The 20,229-nt window shown below is 35.8% G+C and overlaps 1 protein-coding gene across 12 annotated transcripts; it reads right to left on the minus strand.

Moving 5' to 3' along the window:
* Positions 1-2,110: 2,110 nt before the first annotated feature.
* On the minus strand, positions 2,111-20,054 carry LRRC34 (leucine rich repeat containing 34). Of its 12 annotated transcripts, none has more exons than XM_072960685.1 (12): positions 19,878-19,967; positions 16,956-17,004; positions 16,192-16,306; positions 15,586-15,707; positions 15,423-15,487; positions 14,406-14,489; positions 10,708-10,836; positions 8,251-8,346; positions 5,106-5,260; positions 4,527-4,682; positions 3,775-3,901; positions 2,111-2,461 (listed from the first exon to the last, which is right to left on the minus strand). In XM_072960685.1, exons 3-12 carry the CDS (start codon positions 16,263-16,265, stop codon positions 2,258-2,260), a joined length of 1,212 nt encoding a protein of 403 aa, XP_072816786.1. In that variant the 5' UTR covers positions 16,266-16,306; positions 16,956-17,004; positions 19,878-19,967; the 3' UTR covers positions 2,111-2,257. The 12 variants fall into 12 exon arrangements, with proteins under 12 accessions (XP_072816786.1, XP_072816783.1, XP_072816757.1 ...); XM_072960682.1 differs by having other exon boundaries at positions 16,192-16,312; XM_072960656.1 differs by lacking the exon at positions 19,878-19,967 and adding an exon at positions 19,556-19,575 and having other exon boundaries at positions 15,640-15,704; positions 16,192-16,312.
* Between the last annotated feature and the right edge of the window lie 175 nt (positions 20,055-20,229).

Here is a 20,229-nt window from a genome sequence, read left to right on the forward strand (position 1 = left end):
TTCAGTGTCTTCAATTTAAACTATCTGTATGTCTGGACAGATGTTCAAGTGTAAGAAGTCTGTCATACTGTTATTTAGGTTTCAGTTTATTGGCTCTCTGATTGCTAGGAGTAGCATTTCTTCACCAGCTTAATGGTTTCCAAATATAATGACAGTTAAAAATGTTCATATTTTTTTCCCATAGCATTCAACTCTGCAGTTTTTCAAATCTGATCAAAAGACAAATTTTTTTCATTTACTACTGCATTTTTAACAATACAAAGACATGACTTTCCTCAGACAGTACAACTTTTTTTAGATACAAGTAATTAGTTCTAGCTATATTCATCATGTAATAATATAAAAGAACTTTGTAAAAAAAAACTAGTCCTTATATCTACAGAGGAGAGATCTTAAAATGGAAACAAAATAAGATCTGAAACATGTAGAGAACATTGTAAACTAAGGCTTGGTAAAAGCTAATAACTAAGAGTAAAATCAATAATTAATAAAAAGTCATTGTGTCGGGATACATAAAATCACTTGTAGAATTCTGTAGTCTATGCAGTTTTGCCAGTTCCATTGTAAACATTTGTTGACAGCAGATCTTCAGATGTTTTTTGCAACAGTGGAAGGTCATTATTTCTAAAATTCCGTTATCAGACTGTAGTAGTTTTAATATAACATATAAACAATACTTCTCAAAAAAAAAAAGGCCCTGAAATCGATTTCACACATTTTGTTATTATTAACATGAACTAATGAGTACTATTTTTCAAACAATTCCAGATGTTTTAAGACTGCTTTTCAGCACAGACTCAACCTGATAGCAAACCATCTGTCCTGAATGATTCAAATTCATCTCTCTGAAAGCATGAGAATGGATGTGGTAAGGCATTTAGGTCTTTTTCTTGCTCAATAATCTAGAACATTAAGTGAAAATAATGGCTTATATAATTTATTCAGATGTTCTTCCCATTTCATCACCATCACCACCATCTGTGCCCACCTCCCTGCCTAACCCCCTACCCCAACCTCCCCAGGGAGTATGGAAAGGTGGTATTAGGTGTTGAACAAAAGGAAAGACCTGTTAAACTTGATAATCGTTAAACAGTGAGTAGGAGATATTTATCTTAATTGCTTAATCTACCAGAGGAATGGACAATGACATGTCATTTTTTTGTAATGTTAAATTTTTGGAATAAATACAGCTATGATTTGAGGAATTCACAATACTTTTAAGTGAAGGCCAATACTTTGACAACTGTAAATCTGACCCCCACCTTTATTCCACCTCCTCTTCAACATTTAGAGATGGGTTTTTTTTCTTCTTTTAGACTGCAGAACTTATAAAGTGACCTTTTAAAACTGTCTACATTTCTTTTAATTAATTAATTTTTTAATTTATTTTTCAGGAGGGAGGTAACTTGGTTTTCTTTTTTATTTTTAGAGAGGGTACTGAGGACTGAACCCAGGACCCTGTGAATGCTAAGCATGCACTCTGTCACTGGAGCTATACCCTCCCTTTACATTTTTTTTCTCATACTTTGCCTGGCTTGAGCACTAATAAATCATTCAGATTAAGCAGTTAAGTGGTATGTATGAATTAACAAATTTGTGAACATAGGTCTGTAATCAAAAGATCATCGTGTATTAAGATTTCTCTGAAGAGAAACAAGATTGGCCACAGACTATGAATTATATGCCATCAAATTCTTAAAATATTACATCCTCCAAAAAGAGAACTATCTTTAAAAGTTCACAGGCAGCATTGACTTGTTTGGAAAGTATATATTTATATGTATTGGTATATGTGTATGTTTATATATATTTGCCTGTATTTGTGAAAGTGTATCAACACCCATCTGTAAGATACCTAAAATACTTTTTCAGCCTGTAAACCCCTTGAAGGCCCCTGGGATCTGTCACCTGAAACCTTTTTTTACCACTCGATGACAGCTTTCAGTTAGGAGACCTACAATGACCTTGTATGCTATTCTACTATTTGGTAATACTTTCTTTATAAAAAGAAATTAGTTCCTTGATGATTTCTTTCTCCAAGGGTTCAAATTTTAGTCCCTATTTTGTAAAATTTCTTTGAAAAAATTACACTACTCAGTTTTTCACAATGGAGTGTTATTAAAAGTTTAATATCTCTTTTACCCATCTGATGAAAGTAACGTTCTAATTTATGAAAGAAAATCTTAATAGGCAATAAAATATTATCTCTGTGAAAGTAGTAAGACAAATATTTGAATATTATTTTAGAGCTTATTTTTCACAGATGTTGACCTACTGGTACAAGAGTAAAACCTGCATTAGATGATTGGCTGCAAGCTGCTCCATAACCTGGTATCCAGTAATAATGCCTTTTAAGGCCATTGGAGACTTCTGCAAGGTACACATGTCCATCCACCACAAATGGCTCCACATCCGTATTGTCTGGTTTTAGACGACCCATGTGAATTAAATCTGAATATGCCTAGGATTTTTAAGAAAAGCTGTATCATAAAGAAAATAGTTTATTCATTTTACAGTGCTTAAATAAATTTCAATATTCAAATTAGCTGATAATTTACAGTTTAAAATAACATTGCTGAATTTTAATATTTTCCAGGTGTTGTAGCTTTTTATTCATTTTATTCCACACAAAATGTAATTATAATCATACAAAACATTTCTAAATTTTAATGTTATTAGGCATATTTTGTTGTTATAGATTCGTAGAGATAACAATTCTATGAATTACCAGTTTTGTGAACCAAAGGTCTCATGGTAAGAATTTTCAAGTCCCAAGGTGACTCATAAATGAGTAGGGAGGGCTGTTGTATATGCTTACGAAGATCTGATGGTAGCCAGGGATCCACTTTCCAGAAAAGTAAACAATCACAGATTTTGGCATACAACTGTGTGGAGTTCATGGACCTCCTGAAGGTAATCTACAGATTTGGGCTGAGAGAGACAGCTCCCATAGTATTAGATGCTGGCCTGGCTGGCCGCCTAACTATTTCTTCATTGTAGAATTTTCTTTTTATATCTTCTATGGATCACTGATACCTACATAAGGGTGTCATACAAACACCCTTTGTCAATAAGGTGATTCTGGAGAAAGGCAGAATAGACAGCATCCTTAGACAGTACAAGAAGATTCAATAGTCTAGTTGCTTTCTGCGTTAGCTGGTCATTATTAGTTCCAAACTCAACTCAGCTCCTAATGTATAGAATATGGATATGAGGTTTTTCTGAAATCAAGGATTTTTTTTAATAATGTACAGTTTTATTAGTCTTTTTAGTGGTGAAATTCTGGTTAGTCTTTTGGCAATTTTTGAGAATTTTAACATTTTTCTCTCTTCTTTCCAAATGAGAATTATTTGTCACTATCCTTTTTGTGTGTCTTGAAGGTAGTATCTAGGGTTCTCTGTATTTACATAAGCAACATACCAAATATTTCAACAGCTTGTACTCCAAATTGTCTTGGTTTAATTACTGGGTAGCAGATTGGAGACTGTGCCACATCAAATTTAAATCAACAAATGTGATTTTTAAAAACTGAATTTTGGAGGAACAGGGACTGGGTAATTCAGTGATCTTTATACTAATGTGTAATATTTGATTATCTTTGCTGTTTCAACCACGAAACTTTCCAGTAGCTAATTTTTAGTTAGGACTTATGTTAAAATTTATCAAAACTGTAGTGTCTCACTATACTTTGTAATCATGTCTAAGGCACTGGTAAATAACGTCTGATAATATAGGGAAGACCCTGGGAAAAGCTTCAGTGAAGAAAAAACTTACCACACATGTAGCTTCATCAAATTTGTTTCCCCAGATGTAAATATTAGAGAGTGTGGGATTTGTTTTCATTGATTGGGAAAGTGCAACAAGTCCTTCTCCCTCTATGTTGTTGCTTACCACTGACAACCTGTGGAAAAGCAAAAAGTAATCAGCAACACTGGAAACCAACAGTTCCACAAAGAGAACGCCTAAGCTAGCAACAGAGTTTATTACACACATTTCATTGTGTTAAGTCTTACCATTAAATATGTTCAATGTGGTAGTCAAAATATTGACCTTAATAATTCACAAAATCCAAGAAATTTAGTTTTCTAATTGGATGCTTCATGTACCTACATTTTGGAAATAAACAGTCTGTTGTTTTCTATTTATTATTCAGTAAAGGTTTGCGGATGGATTACAGATACATTTTTCAGGATAAAGTCATCCAAATAATATTTTCTTCTTTGATTCATTCTTATTTTAAAGTCTTACTCATACTGAATGATTAAGATTTTTCTGTTAGAATTAAGAATAAATAATAAAAGCAACTAAAAATTTTCTCATTAATCTTAAGCAGTCATCTAATTTTTATAGGACATTACTTTTAAAAAATAGAAGAAATTAAAATGTTTCCTGTAACTTAGTATGTCAATTTAGAAACTAAGCTTTCATATTTCATCATGAATCTTAAGAGTTAAGAGGTCTGAGGTCAGATTCTAAAAAATTTAAGTCTTTTCTGTTACTTTGATTAAATATAAAACCATACTAACGCTTTAAGAGTCCTGTTGTGTGAAGCAAGAGTGTCACTGAGATACTTTGCACCTGCATTTTCCATTCTGTTAAAAGAAAGATCTATTACTTCTAGGGTAGTATTGCTTCTCAGTACATCGGCCAAACACACCATTCCATCCTGAGTTACTTTATTGCTGGGAAAGGAAAATTATGTAATTATATTTGAAAATATGAGGTATTGTTCTTTTATTCATAGAGATAACATGCTTGAGAACATAGACTAATAAGCAGTACTTTCTGTTTTAGTAAAAATTTATTTTAATCAGTTTCCAAAAAAGTTAATGAAAATTTGCCATAAAATGTTACTTCTATTCAGGCTTACATATTTAAATTCACTTAACTCACTCAAGTTATTAGGAGCTATTAAATCAGTATAAACTAAATAAATATTAAGGCACATGATAAACAGTTGACAAATGGTTGCATTTTCTAATCTTTGGAATTAGTATTAGTTGGAATTAGTATCTAACAAAGAATCCTATGTAGTATTAATATTTACATAGATTATTCCCATGATTTAACTCCTGAATTAACTTAATATATAAATTGTCACTTACCAGCTGACATCAAGGTAGCGTAAGCTTCTGTTCAGATACAGTGCATCACATAACTGTTTCATACCACAGTTTTTTATATCATGCTTACACATGCGTAGTTCAACAAGCCACTGATTTTCTTTCAACATGTGGCCTAGATGAACTGTGGACTCTTCCTAAAAATAGATAAGATCTTTTTTAAAAATATTATTTTGGAGCAGTACATGTTTATTCCAAACGTGCTAAATTACCTTTTTAAAATGATTTTATCAGTTAAGACTCCTAGTCAACGATTTGTATTTGTTTGGCATGGCTTTTTTAAAAAATCATTTTGCCACAAGTGATATCTTTTACTGGCTTAGAAACAGGCAGCAGGCACTTGTAAAATGCAGTGACTAAGTGACATAAAAGAGGCTGGTTAAAAAAAATCATAATAATTATTTAAAAAGCAACACTCATTCTAGAAGGGGAAAAAAAAATCAGAACATTTGGCCCCATGACGTATTGAGCATGCAGGCTCCCTTACTGCTGTCCTCTCAAGACAGGGTGCTCTTACACCTTCCCTGTGTTCCTAAACTTTGCTCTTGATCTCCTTTCTCTGTAGTTTTTAGATAAAATACAAAGGCACTGCCCAATCATGATTCTGTTCTTCTGTTCTTAAAATACACTCCTTAATCCTGTGATATATCCAATTCCTCCCTTTTATAGTCATCCCAAATTTCTAAATATGTTTTACTCTTGTTTTCTGGTCACTGGAGGATTTTTTTTTTTTTTAATTCCAGAACCTAGCTGCTTTCAGACAAAAGGTATGTAACCTCAGTGAGGGTCTGAATACCAAGCACTTTAAATTTTTAAAAGAATCAAAGCATGTCTTAAAATGAATGAGCCAAAGTATTTTATGGTAAGAAGACCTGTTGCATGATTGCCGTTTTTGTAGTAAGTTTTATAGTCACTGGAAATGCTGATCATGAATAGCTATATATGCTCTAATTATGTAAAAGTACCTTAAGAAAAAATAAAAGTTAAACCACATAACAACAGAAAATAGTATATGAGCTTTATAATAACTCCAAATGCGAGCTTTACCTTGTATGAGCTAAATCACTTTGGGCGAATTATTTCAGCTAGCTAAGTCTCAGTTTCTTTTTCTATATAAAGTAGACATTTCACTTCCCTCACAGAATTAAATAAATTAACAAAAGTACCTGGCACAAAATAAGTGTTCTGTAGAAAACTACAAAGCATTTGTTACTGTTCAATATTTTGTAACACTGTTATCTTAGTAAGTTACAGCCTTGACACTGAAAGTGTATGTCCAGAGAGAAGCTGTAGCCTGGGATCTCAGATGCAAAGTGACCACTTAGGAGGTCCAGTATTGCTTTGCATGGTGTCTGGATTGGTGGTGTATGCCTTGATTGCATTTATAGGTCAAGAAGTTTGAAAGATGGACCACCCTTATTAAGGGAGGGAACGAGTATCAGAAATAGTGAAAGGTTGTTTTTTTGTTGTTACTCTTTTTTTTAAGCTTCATTCACTGAGTTTATGGCTTAGTTTGCTTATGGCAGCATCTGGCATTGGTATTTTTCCAAGCTCCCAGATAATGAACAGTGAAATCCTTAAATGAAATAGGTTTGCACACTTGTATTTGGGAGCAGAGTATGAAGAAGCACAAAAGAATTCTTCTCCACAACCGTTTAAGAGAATAGTACTCTCAGAGATACAGAGGGTCGTGGCTGCCTTGGAGAGAAATAGAAAGCAGACGAGAGTTCAGCTGACTGCCCAGAAGCACCAGGCTGAGAGCAAGGCCCTGGCCTGAGAAAGAGCCCCGAGCTTTTACCTACTCTCAGGTGGATTTGGGAATAATGACACCACATGTTTAAAAGAGGAACTGTGTGTCTAACATAGTTTAATATAGTTTAACATACTCATCTTTTCATATAATTTAACATACTAATCCAGAAATTTTTGAGTTAGCTATCTAATCTCTTAACATGTCCTCAACCTGGGAAGCTTCCCTGCCACCTCTCATCCCCCTGCACTGATTTCAGTGTCTTTCCTTCTGCTCCCAAGGCACCCTGAGCATGTCACTCTCCAGACCTCTCGGTCTCCCTCCACGTGGACTGAAAAAAAGCTCCTTGAAAACGAGGGCTATGTGCCTTGATTTATTATCTCTGGCACCCAGCATTGTGTCTCATTTCAGGTTGCATTCAAATATTTATTGAGTGAAGAATCAGGAATGAGCAATTTACTGAATGCTTACTTTGAGCCAGGTGTTTTTAGGGTTTTTAAAGTAGGTTCTTCTATTTGAGGATTGGGTGTCTTGTTGAGCATATTACATTTAAATACATGAAGCAATTAACATGATAAAATTCCAAAAATTTTGGCATAGAAGAGTACAAGGATAACCCAAAGGGAGAGAGACATGTAGACAAAGAATGCAAAATACATTTATGAATATGAAAAATACTTTAAAAATATGATTAATTCTCAATTACTCATACTTATGGGGAACAGCGAGGTAGACAATTTCAAGACTATATAAAGTCCTTGAACATTGTCTTTTAGATCTATTCTGTTTTTGTTTAGATCAATGGTAGAATGAGTTATTATTCCCGTTTTGCTCGTAAGACAGGAAAGCTATCTAAAAGAATGTTAAAGAGCAAGGAAAAGCCTTGAAAGTAGGAATCATGTTTTTATCATCTTTCTGTCTCCAGCTTGCAGCTTACCTACAGAATCAAGTCCAGACTTCGCAGATTGCTATTCATATGCAATTTGCCATTACTCATGATTCCAAAGGTGATGGTTCATCACATCAATATAACAAAAACAAATAACAGAACAGTTCACACTGGGCTCTTATAATCCACCAGCCTTTAAAACTTTAATCATTTTTGCTTTCATCTTAAGCACTCTGCCCCTCACAGGCTTACCACACTGAGAATGAGTTTATGAGAAAAAAGACATGATTACTGTTTAAGTAAGTAATTTAAAACCAAATTTATAAAACTCTTATCAAGAATTAACATTTTTCAAGTTTTTCTTTGTCAACAGTAGTTTACAATTCCAAAAGTACAATGCATTCATGAATCTTGACATAACCTTCAGTAAGTAGTACCTTTGTTTCATTCACATACAGCACAATTAACTGCTCGCTTTGAATACATACCTGTTCGCCGTACAATATAGGTCGGTTTAGGTTTAATCCCTTAATTGTGTGGTTTTGAGTTAGTACTGTAGCAAATGCTATCACACTTTGCATTCCCTAAAAACAGGTAAATTCATTAAGGAAACTGACAAAGTATATAAATTAACCTCCCTAAATAAATATTTCAAGATCAGTAATCTGGATTCTGATAACTCAAAATTGTGTTTTTAAAAAGTTTTATTTCCTACTCCTTGAATTGTAGGTTGATCAAATTCAGAAGTTAGTTGTTAACTGTGTTATTTTCTCCTTGCCCTAAAATCTCTAACATGCATGGGGAGTTTTTTTTAAAAGTTTCAGTATCCATTTCCTAGGGCGTTTACCTCTAGGTTTGCTTCTAAGTCTTTAAGGTTCTCTATGATACAGACTTCAGATACACAGACACAAGTGAATCCCCGCTAGGGCTCTTTATAACTTAGAATGCATATCCTTGTGCAGGCATTCTTTTACTTCATACTAGTACTTCATGTGTGTGTGTGTGTGTGTCTCTGTGTGTGTGTCTCTGTGTGTGTGTGTGTCAGGAAGAGGTTATTAATCACATTTTTCACAGCTCCCATAGGCCTCCCTCTCTCCCTTAATGAAACGGACTAATCTTCCCCCGTCTCTGTGATGGGCACACACCTAGTTGTTATGCCTGAAAACCTGGGCTTCCTCCCGCTCCACCAGTCCTGTTATCCTCCCATCAGCTGATAACCAAATTTTACAGTTTCTGCCTCCAAAAGACGTCTCAGATTAGTCCATCTCTGTAGCTACCACCCCACCCCCAGTCCTTATCACCCACCTGAACTACTGGAGAAACTTACTAAGTGGTCAGTGGGCTTCCTCTTGCCACCTTCTAAATCCCCACAGAGAAACCAGAGTGATCTTTCACAGGTACCAGTCATGTCACCCTTCAACTTAAAGCCTTTCCATGATTTGCATTTATAACACAATCACTTCTTCCCCTGGCCTATGACCCAGACCCTGCTGCACCTGGTCCCTGTAAACCTCTTGCACCTTCACTCTAAGGCACTCTTAATTCCCTTTGTCCAGGCACTCTAGCTTTTCAGTTCTTGAAACCTAACAAACTCAGTATTTCATCATTCATGCAACCTCCCCTAACAATTTTTACTGTACCTAAGCATCAGTTTTACTATTTACCTAATACTTTTCCATTAAATCAACTCACCTTTTCACTTATAAACTGTATCACTACTGTAAGTGGAAAACCATAATCCCTTGAGATAAATAGAAAGGATTTGGAAAAATAAATACATGAGTATTAAAATTACCTCTGTCTATGTCATTAATGCTCCTCAAACCAGACTTGGGGAAGCACTATCTTAAAAAGAGTCTGTGTGTGCTGGACCCCCTGCCTGGAATGTCCTGCCATGGACTCTCCAAGGCAGCTTTTTCTCATCCTTCATGACTCCTAAATATTACCTCTTGGGTCTTAGGGTAACCATCCTATTACCCAGATTACCTCCTCCCCATTATCAGAGTACTTTGCCATCTTTGTAGCACTTTTTTCTATTTACTGTTAATTTCCCAACTAAAATATAACCTTTATAAGGGCAGAGACCATATCCAATACATTCCCCCCCACAATGCATTCTTACATCCTTAGAATCTAGGACTGTGACTGGTATGTATAAATAATACAGTTGACCCTTAAAGGGTCATGCATAACCTTTGTATTCATGGAGTCAAACAACCTGGAATCATGTAGCAATTATAGTATTTACTATTGAAAAAAATCCAAATATAAGTGGACCTGAACAGTTCAAGCCCGTGTTCTCAAGAGTCAACTGTGTACTGAATTAATGCTTTCCCAAAACCATACTGGCTACATTTACCCTCTTCTTAAGCTTTAGAACCTATTACCCCAAAGAGCCTCCTGGCCCATCTTATTGTTTTCCTGTCCCAGTAGGTTTGCATTAACCTATTAACAGGTTCCCAAAAGCAGGCCTGTAGGTTTGAGGGCATGTTTGAGAAAAGAACGTCTGGAATTTGAAGACATGCAAAACGTACTTCTCATTATCAGGCCAGATGAAGTCTCAGAACAGCTTTTAGCATCATCTTAGGTTTTTATGCTATAACATAACTACTCACTGCAAAGTGTTTCTGTAAATAAAAGTTTATAATATATGAATGAAGTCATATTTGTTTAATCAAAACAAACACAATCTTCTTTAGAAAAACATACAAGTTAAGGCTAATAGATGGAAGTTTAGGAAAGTTTTTATTTATTACACTGGATATTCTTCCATATTATTTATCATTATTGTTTTTTTTTTAAAGATTTTTTTCTGATACGAGACCTCAGACAAGTTTAATCATTCATAAGACTGTCATTTAGCTGGTCACTAACAATTCTCTGTGCTAGTTTCCAGGGAAAGTGATCCAATATCTGCGTGAATATCTCATAACCAATTTACTTACTAGATCACAGTCACCCAGATCTAATTTCTCCAAGGATGAATTAATTTGTAGCATTGCAGCAAAATACATTCCACCTTTATTTTCAATCTTGTTTCCAGTCATTCTTAGGTGTTTCAGAGTTGTATCCTTCTGAAAAAGAAAAAAGGGAAACCTGATTAAAATTTTAACCCAAAGACTTCTCTTTAGAATACATGAGTTAGGAGGCTCTATTACTATTTGCAGACTTATTAGTTTTTCATGGAGATGGAACAGCACATATTCCCTAAAGGTAACATTCAATTTCGCATAATAGATAAAAATCTAATTCAACAGTTTAGTAGATATATATAAAAAAGCTTTTTTAAAAGTTTCTTCAGTATAGCACAGGGAACTATGTTCAATATCTTGCAGTAACCCTTAATGAAAAATATGAAAATGAATATATGTATTTATATGCATGTAGGTATCTGCTGTACACCAGAAACTGACACACTGTAATCTACTGTACTTCAGTTAAAAAAAAAAAAAAAAAACTAAGGTTTAGGAAAAAAAAAATTTTTGGAGAAATTTTTATTTGACTCTTGCCCATTTTTAAATTAGACTGTCTTTATTACTGAATTGTTAGAGTTACTTATTATTTTTAACTGAAGTACAGATGATTTACAATCATATTTTAGTTTCAGGTGTACAGCATAATAATTCAGTATTTTTACAGATTATATTCCATTAAAGTCATTATAAAATAATTGCTGTAATTCTCTGTGCTATACGATACATCAATGTTGCTTATTTTTTAATAAAATAAAATAGTTTAGTAGAAAGACTGCCCAGGAAATAGATACCAAAACAATGAGCAGTAAATGAAACAGATTTTTAATAACTTTCCTTTCATTGGAAAATCTATAAATTTATTGCCTAAGAAAATTATACCACTTTTTAAAATTGAGGTGAAATTCACATAACCAAAATATAACCATTTTAAAATGTACAATTCACTGGCTTTTTACTACATTCCAGTGTTCAGCAGCCTTCACCTCTAGCTAATTCCAAAACATTTTCATTATCCTCAAAGGAGACCCTGTACCCACCCAGTAAGTAGTCACTCCACATTCCCTCTGTGTAGTTTGTAAAGTGATATAATTTCTCAAACATATGCAAAGTTTAATTCCTTCTCTTATTTCATTCTTTTGATAACTCACAAAAAATTATATATATTTAATTGTCCTAATTAATAAATATTAGGACATAGGGATAAATGCAAATAATTATTTTTAAAATTAATTCAAACTCCCCTAAGAGTGGGAAGAAGGCAAGGATGTTCGATCTCACCACTTCATTTAACCTTGTACACTAGAGATTCTAGACAGGGCAGTTAGGCAAGAAAAAGAAACAAAAAAGGCATTCAGGTTGGAAAAGAAGTAAAGCTCTCTGTTTGCATGACATGATCTTATATGTAAAAAATCCTAAGGAATCCACCAAAAAAAAAAAAAAACTTAGAACTTAACAAATTTGAGTTCAGCAAGGCAATATCAATATATAAAAATCATTTATGTTTCTACACACTAGCAGTGAACAATTCAAAAATGAAATTAAGAATTACATTCATAGTAGAATCAAAAAGAATAAAACATTAGGAATAAATTTAACAGAAGGGCAGGACTTGCACACTGGAAACTACAAAGCATCAAAACCTGGTTGAAAGAAGTTAAAGAAGACCTAAACAAATGGAAACATATCCCATGTTCTGGATTGGAAGACAATAGTCAATATTCCCCAAATTGGTCTAAAGATTTAAAGCCATTCCTCTCAAAATCTCAGCTACTTTTCTTGCAGAAATTGATAAACTGATCTTAAAATTCATATGGAAATGCAAAGTACTGAGAAGAGCCAACATAATCTTAAGAACAAAGAGGACTCATATTTCTTGACTTCAAAACTTAGTACAAAACTACAGTAGTCAAGATAGTTTGGGAATGACCTAAGGTAGATATATAGATTAAAAGAGTAGAACAGAGAGTACAGAAATAAACCCTCACATTTATAATCCACTGACTTTCAACAAGGATGTCAAGAAGATTCAATGGGGAAAGAACAGTCTTAACAAAAGGCTTTGGGACAGCTGGATATCCACATGGAAAAGAATGAAATTAGACTCCTACCTCGTATCATATATAAAAATTAACTTGAAATGGATCAAAGAACTACATGAAAGAGCTAAAACAAAAAAACTGTTAGAAGAAAAACATTAGTGTAAGTCTTCATGAATTTGGATTAGGCAAAGCCTTCTTAGATATAACACCAAAAACACAAACAACAAAAGAAAAAATAGATAAATTGTACTTTATCAAAATTAAACATTTTTGTATTTCAAAAGACACCACTAAGGAAATGAAAAGGCAATGTACAGAATACGAGAAAATGTTTGCAAATCATACATCTGTTAAGGGACTTGTATCCAGAGTATTGAAAGAACTCTTACAACTCAAAAAGACAAATAATCTAATTTTAAAATGGGCAGACGATCTGAAGAGATATTTCTCCAGAGAAGATATACAAATGACTAACAAGCATAGGAAAATATGTTCAACATCATTATCCACTAGGGAAATGCAAATCAAAACCACAAAACTTCATAATCACTAGGATGGCTCAAATCAAAAAGACAGTAACAAGTGCTGATGAGGATACGGAGAAATGAGAACACCTGTATATTGGTGGAATTGTAAAAAGGGACAGACACTTTGGCAAACAGTTTGGCAATCACTCAAAATGTTAAATGAAGTTTCTAAATGATCCAGCAATTCCACTCCTAGGTATATACCCAAGAAAACTGAAAACGTGTGCACAAAAATCTGTGCAAATATTCATAGTAGCGTTATTCATTATAGACAAAAAATGGAAAACCAAATGTCCATTAACTAATGGACGAACAAAATGTGAGACTTCCAAACAATGCAATGTTATTTGGCTTTAAAATAGAATGAAGTATGTTACAACATGGATGAAACCTGAAAGCATTAAGCCGGTCACTAAAGGCCACACATTGTATGATTCTATTTATATGAAATGACCAGAGTAGACGACATATAGGTGGAAAGCCGATGTGACTACCTGGTGCTGTAAAGTGGGGGAGAGAAGCAGAGAAAGGAACTGCTAATGGGTACAGGGCTTCTTCGGGCGGGGGGGGGGGGGTATGTTCTAAAAACAGTGATAGTTGTGATGGCTATATAACTGAATATAGTTGACCCCTGGACAACGTCGGGGTTAGGGGCACTGACCCTCCACGCAGTTGAAAATGAGTTTAACTTTATAGTCAGCCCTCTGTATCCAAGGTTCCACATCCTCAGATTCAACCAACCATGGATCGTGTGGTACTGCAGCATTTATTTAGTAAAAAGAATCCACATATGAGTGGACCCATGCATGCGGTTTAAGCCTGTGATATTCAAGAATCCATTGTAGGCTAAAAACCCACTGAATCGAACACTTACAAAGGGTAAATTTTATGTATGTGAATTATATCTTAATAAAGCTGTTTATTTTTAAAAATGAGTTTAAAAGGGCTCATATAATGTCCACATTTTAATGAAGTGCCATAAAAATATACATTTGCACAATATTTAAATAAGTTCACATCAATATTTGTTTCTGTTGGTTCCAAGCTACCAGAAGTTAAAATTCCCAAATAAAATGTTAGTTTGAGGTATGTAAATGCTTACATGTAGTGCTTTAGCAATCACTTCTCCACCTTCAGGACCAATGTCATTAAACATAAGGTTTAAGTAAGTGAGATTATGTTGTTTCTACGATAAGGAGAGAAAAGAAGCAATTACACATATATTATTCAATAATATATAAGAGCTTCATTTCAAGTAAAAGTGTTTACCTCCAAGGAAAACCTTTATAACCAGGAAATTTCAAGATCTAGCAAAAGAAACTACCATTAAGAAAAAAAATCAACATAAATATAATTGTAGTATGAAGAAAAAGACTATTAATTTTTGATCAATGATTCAAAGTATGAATGTGCTTTATGTATTTAACCATAGTGTACAAGTTTACAAAAGCTGACTCAGGAGGCTCTAGGTACCAACTCTACTGAAACCAAATACAAAAATGGCTTTTTAGTGTATTTCAAGTGTTGTAACACAGAGTCAGGACCCTTGACATTTTACAAAATTAGGTGTTTGTGTTGTGTCATTAGACTAGGTGGTTTCACCATAAATAGAACTAAGAACATTTTGATGATGATGATTTTTGCAGCATTTTTATTTGTGGTTGCTGAAAATAACTTGGTTCCTTCATTTTTTAAAATCTTCACTCCATCCTTATGTTGTGCACCATTTTATGGATATGAGAATTTTAAGCTCATTAAAAGCACTTGCAGCAGATGAGAATGGGACAACAGCTAGGAAATTAAAAAGCCAATTTAAAGGAGGAATAAAAAATGACATATGATGCTTTAAACAATTTAACTGAAAATACAGACATACACATGTATGTGCCAATCTTCTGAGGCTGAAACAAAGCCTTTTCTTTAAGGACACCTACTCTGATTAGTGGACCACACTGTCTTAAATAAAATGCAACCATAAAACAGCATTTTAGCTTGGGTGTCTCTAGGGTAAAGTCTGCAATAGAGGGTTAACTTCGCAGGCACATTCCAAAGAAAGGACTGGATCTTAACCGAGTCCTGGGAGAAAAAGAACTAAGAACATTTTGTAGTAAAATAATACCTGAAGCAGTTTTGCAGCATAGCATGCGCCAATATCACTTAGGAGGTTATACCTAACATCCAAACCTGAAAAACACAGATGAATAGAAACTGATATTCCTTCTAACGAACACTTAAACTCAGGAAAATGAAAGCAGGAAGGAATGATTCTTAAGGAGACATACCATTAATATATGGATTATTCTTTAAAAGTCTACAAAGAATCCCAAAATCTTCACCTGTTACTCTTTCTATTGCCATTAAGCGACTGTTACCAGCAACGTTTAATGTGATTCCTTCCAATCTGCTAAAATATAAAAAAAGAAACCCAGAAAAGAAATAGAAGTATTTTTCCTTCATGTTAAGTAGTAACATCATGAATAGCATTTACTGGGACCACAATGTAGATTTATACCAAGTAACTTAAAACTACTGAATATTCTACGGCTTTTGCAAAGCACTTTAATGTATGTAATTTAATTTCTGAAACACAAGAAAACCAAAGTATTCCCACTTGGTAGATAATGACATTGAAGACTTCAATGATTTGCATAAATAAACCCAGCTCACAGGAGTTAAGGATAAATCTGGAGCCCACACTTGGAGATTGCTGGTCTAGTGCTTTTTTCCAGTAAATTCCACTAGCTCCAAGACCTAACTGTGTCCATCATCTACTCTGAATCAAAAATATGTCCATTTTATCAAGCATTTGCAAATGGCTTTCCAATCACTCAGTATTCCAGGATTATCAGTGAATGTTACTGATGTAACCAAGTATTTGTCTTCCTTACCCCTTTTCAATTTCTTCATCCACTTCTTGAAGTATATGCAATATAAAAGGTTTAATTTCCTGGGACTTTTCCATACATAGGTCATAATAATGTTCCTGGAGACCGTCAATAGGTTCTGCAGCTTTTGAAAAATAAGTGCATTACTCTTCATCACATATAAATCATCCCGGGAACTTTGTTTTCAAAAAAAAAAAATTCTTTCAAAGATACAAATGTGTGTGTGTATGTGTGTATAGAGTCGGGGGCAGGGAGAAGACAAGGAGATAATTTTAAGAATAGAGAAAAAGAAGAAGAAAAATAGAAGGAATGAGAAAGAAAAAAAAGTGCTATTTGGAGAACTAGAGCCATAGAAGTACCCACTGAGGGTGGGCAGACACTAACTTGGAAGTGACACAAAGAGAGAACGAACCTCTGTTATGTAACAGTCCTGGTAGCTAAGGATAATGATGTCCAAAGAAATTAGATATTTTGTCAAAATTATGTGGCTAATAATGGCACAGAGTACAAAATCAAACTGACTTCCAAAGCCTCTTTCCACACTGCCACAGTGGGTTAGGGTGACTCAAGGTTGCTTATAATGAATTCAAATAAAGACTACTTTATCAGAGACTCTAAACTCAAAAAGCGTCTGAAAAATCACCAAGTCCAACAGGCTTCTTGGAGACCCTCTACCCCATGCAAGTTGATGGCATCTTTGAATATAGCTCTGTCTGTTCTTCCCAACACCACGCTGAGGCCTGGCTCATAGAAGCACTACACCTCACCTGGGCTTCCATTTCCTCTTTCTAAAGGTGATTTTTCCCCTGTCCAGTCCTTAATAAGAAAGACAGAAACAAAACAGGAGTTGAGATCTTCTTCCTCTGTTATATCAGCAGCTTTCCTTAATGGTCTTACTGTTTTCGATATTACTTTAAAAAAATCTTTTTTGAGGCCCATGCTTTCTGGGGTGAGAGGTACACTGACACTTCTCTTAGAAGCACATTAACACTGTCTTTGTTTTCTGTCCTGCCTTTTTTTGTATGTATGTCTCTTTAAGTGTCTGTGCTCAGAGATCTCAGTACTCGACCAGCCTGAGGTCTTCAGGATCCGGCTTGTCTAAGTCTCTGAATCTCAGAGATGTTCTCTGCTGAGTGGATTTCTGCACTGTATGAACTAAAGAGTTTGCTAAACAAAGTGCAAAACAAGATTATATTAGGAACATTATATTAAAAGTGAAAGCAAAGAAACTTTTCTTACAGTTTTTAAAAATAAGCTTTTTAAAAATAAACAACCCACATTTATTCCAGACAACTTGAAAATTTCAATATCAAAAAGAAAATAAACATTCACCAACAATCCCACTAGCAAAGAACCACCACAGTTGACTTCTAGGAGTATTCAGTCTCTGTTGTTTTTCTTTTATATCTACATATAAGCATCTTTAAGCAAAATTAGAACGTATCAGTACAGTCTGGCATCTCTTTTTTTTCAGTTAACATTGTGGATACTCTTCCTATGTCACTGGATACTCTCTGAAATTGTTTAACGTCAGCATACTTTCTGTCTTGTGGATGATGTACATAATAATCACTTATTTTAGGAAATTTTCATGTATTTTAGCATACTATTTCTCAAACTGTGTTCTGTGGGATACTAATCTACGTGATGACCAAAGGTGTTCTAAAAAGAATGGGTTTTATCGTCAAGTAAGTCTGAGAAATGCTGAATTAAACAAAGCTAAACAGACTCCTAACTACAACACTTCTCAGGACATTTAGAACTCTCAGGTGCACAAAGACTCTTCAAATTGTTGAGCCTGGAGGGGAGAAGGGAGGATAAAAGTGCACCCTCTTCCAGACTTAGGACTTAGATGACCATTGTTCACATGGAATGCAATCCAAAACATGACACTTTAGCATCCTAGGCAGGAAACAAAGCAAAGAGATCTCAAACGGATTTACTTGTGGGAGCTGGGCTCTCACTGGGTTTCTTCTCTCCCTTCTGGCTACTTACTACCTTTTTTGATATTAAAATTGTTAACCCAAACTTTAGAAATGGAGGCCTGATTGAAATAAAGAGGTATTTATTTGGGGTTTGTTAGGACAGGGAGACACAGATTTAAGAAGCACTTGAATTGTGTTCCACGTTCTACAAAATAGGTGAGGCTTGTAAATGCAAAAAACCACCAAGTTATATAAATTGTCAAGAATTAGGATTGGAGCTGGCAAGAAGTAAGGATGCTTGGTAAACAAGGGTTGGTTGGGGATCCAAACTGATTACACAGTTGCAAAGGTCAAGGAAAATTTGAAACTACAAGGTTGTGGCTAGCAAGGGTAGCAGATACTGTTTTGAAAACAGCTGGTAGTGTCCTTGAGTTTCCATACAGTTCAGAGAAAATGTAAGTTCTCAGTGACAAAGGAATGTGTCTGAAACCATATCCACAATGAACACCCAGCTCCATTTTGGATGCCTGAACCACAGTTACTCCATTTTGATTTTTAAATAATCTTAAATATGTAATCAAAGAGAAGAGAGGACTGCCTTGAGAATCTCTCTGAGGTTCATTGCCTGCTCTCAGCTGGACATGCAGGACATACAGACAAGTGTCAGACTTACAACTCATATTTCTGTGCAGGCATGAAGGACTTTGAGACTACAAGTAAAATACAGCTAAAGAAATTTACAAGAAGAATAGACTACTTAATTACCTGGCTTCAACTATATTTTTCTGCTACTCTTTTATTTAAAATTCACCTAATTATTGTATGTCAGGATTCTATGGCACCAATAATTTATTTACTATACTGTGTTTATATTAGGTGAAAATAATAAACCAGACTTCAAATCCTAAAACAAATACTAGTAATAACCATTACACCAAAAAATAAGTCAAGATCCTAGATTTCATTTTTAACCCACGCCTCAGTCCTGAATTCTAAATAGTATTTACCTAGCAGCACATTTTAAAATTTCTAGAGAAGGGCTCATTTTGGAGGTAATTCCCAATGCCCTTCTATACTGGAATAGCCTGCCAAGTACTGGGAAATCCAAGGGTGAGGGTGAATTAGACTTAGGTGCCTATTCAGAATGACTGTGTGACGTTGAATAAGTTACTTAAATTCTTCGATCTTAAATTTCCTCTTAGGCTAAAGGCACAGCATAATAATGCCCATCTCACGGATGCAGTGAGGTATACCTAAAGCTTCTGGCACAGTTCCATTTCTAGGAGCACACACTGTAAAACAAGCATCCAAAATGGAAATGGTGGAGGGAGAGGAGCGTGCACGCTATGCTTCATTTGCTACAAGATAATTCATAGGTGAGGAACTACTTAAAACAGGTGGGGTAAAGGTGCACAGAACGGTTTCCAGAGCCTCTTGCTCACCTGGGCCCCGTTTCTGAAGACTTCACAAAAAGGGGTCTGAGAAGAGCATCCAGACAACACTCCCGGAGATAGGAGCAAAGCGATACTTTTCTTCAGGACAAACTACCGCTCAAAGGGCGCGCCCACCGCGGGAACTTGGGGATCCCCTCCAGCCCGCGTTTAGGGGACCCGAAGTTCCAGCCACCGCTGCGCTTCCCAGGGGCACCCTCCCACCCCTCCGCCTCCGGCCCGCAGGCCTGTCGGAGAAATCGGCCCGCCCCGCCACGCCCCTCGCGCGCTTCCTCGGGGCCTGGCCGCCGCCGAAGTGCATCCTGCTTCTTACCGCCACCGTCGGCCACAGCCCCGGCCGAAGTAGGGGCAGTAGTCGGGGTGGGAAGTGGGCTCTGGGACTCCAGGATGGCCTCCCGCCTGCCCCTCATGCTGCCGGGATCCCGCGGGCCAAGGCGGCGGCGGCGTTGGCATGACGACCGCGCGCGTGCGCCTACCCCGCCCGGGGCAGCCTTCGGGCTGCGCGGAGCCGGCCCACGGAAAGGCCAGAGCGCCGGAATCAGCCGGCTGCGCGATCCGCTGCCATCACCCGCTTAGTCACTGAGGCCCGACTGGGCAGGCAGTGTCCGCCCGTTTCATGGAGGCTCCTTAGTAACCCCGTCTAGGTCCCGGTCACCTGCCTGGTT

The sequence above is a fragment of the Vicugna pacos genome, chromosome 1, assembly GCF_048564905.1.
Source record: "Vicugna pacos chromosome 1, VicPac4, whole genome shotgun sequence".
Taxonomy (NCBI): domain Eukaryota; kingdom Metazoa; phylum Chordata; class Mammalia; order Artiodactyla; family Camelidae; genus Vicugna; species Vicugna pacos.

Excerpts from the sequence above, each read along its gene's own strand:
- LRRC34 (XM_072960657.1), bottom strand. The coding sequence starts at position 19,974 with ATGAGGGGCAGGCGGGAGGCCATCCTGGAGTCCCAGAGCCCACTTCCC. Across the intron at positions 14,490-15,422 it reads ATGCTGCAAAACTGCTTCAG|AAACAACATAATCTCACTTA; the intron begins GTATTATTTTAC and ends TCCTTATCGTAG. Across the intron at positions 10,837-14,405 it reads TGATTGCTAAAGCACTACAT|AAGGATACAACTCTGAAACA; the intron begins GTAAGCATTTAC and ends TTTCTTTTTCAG.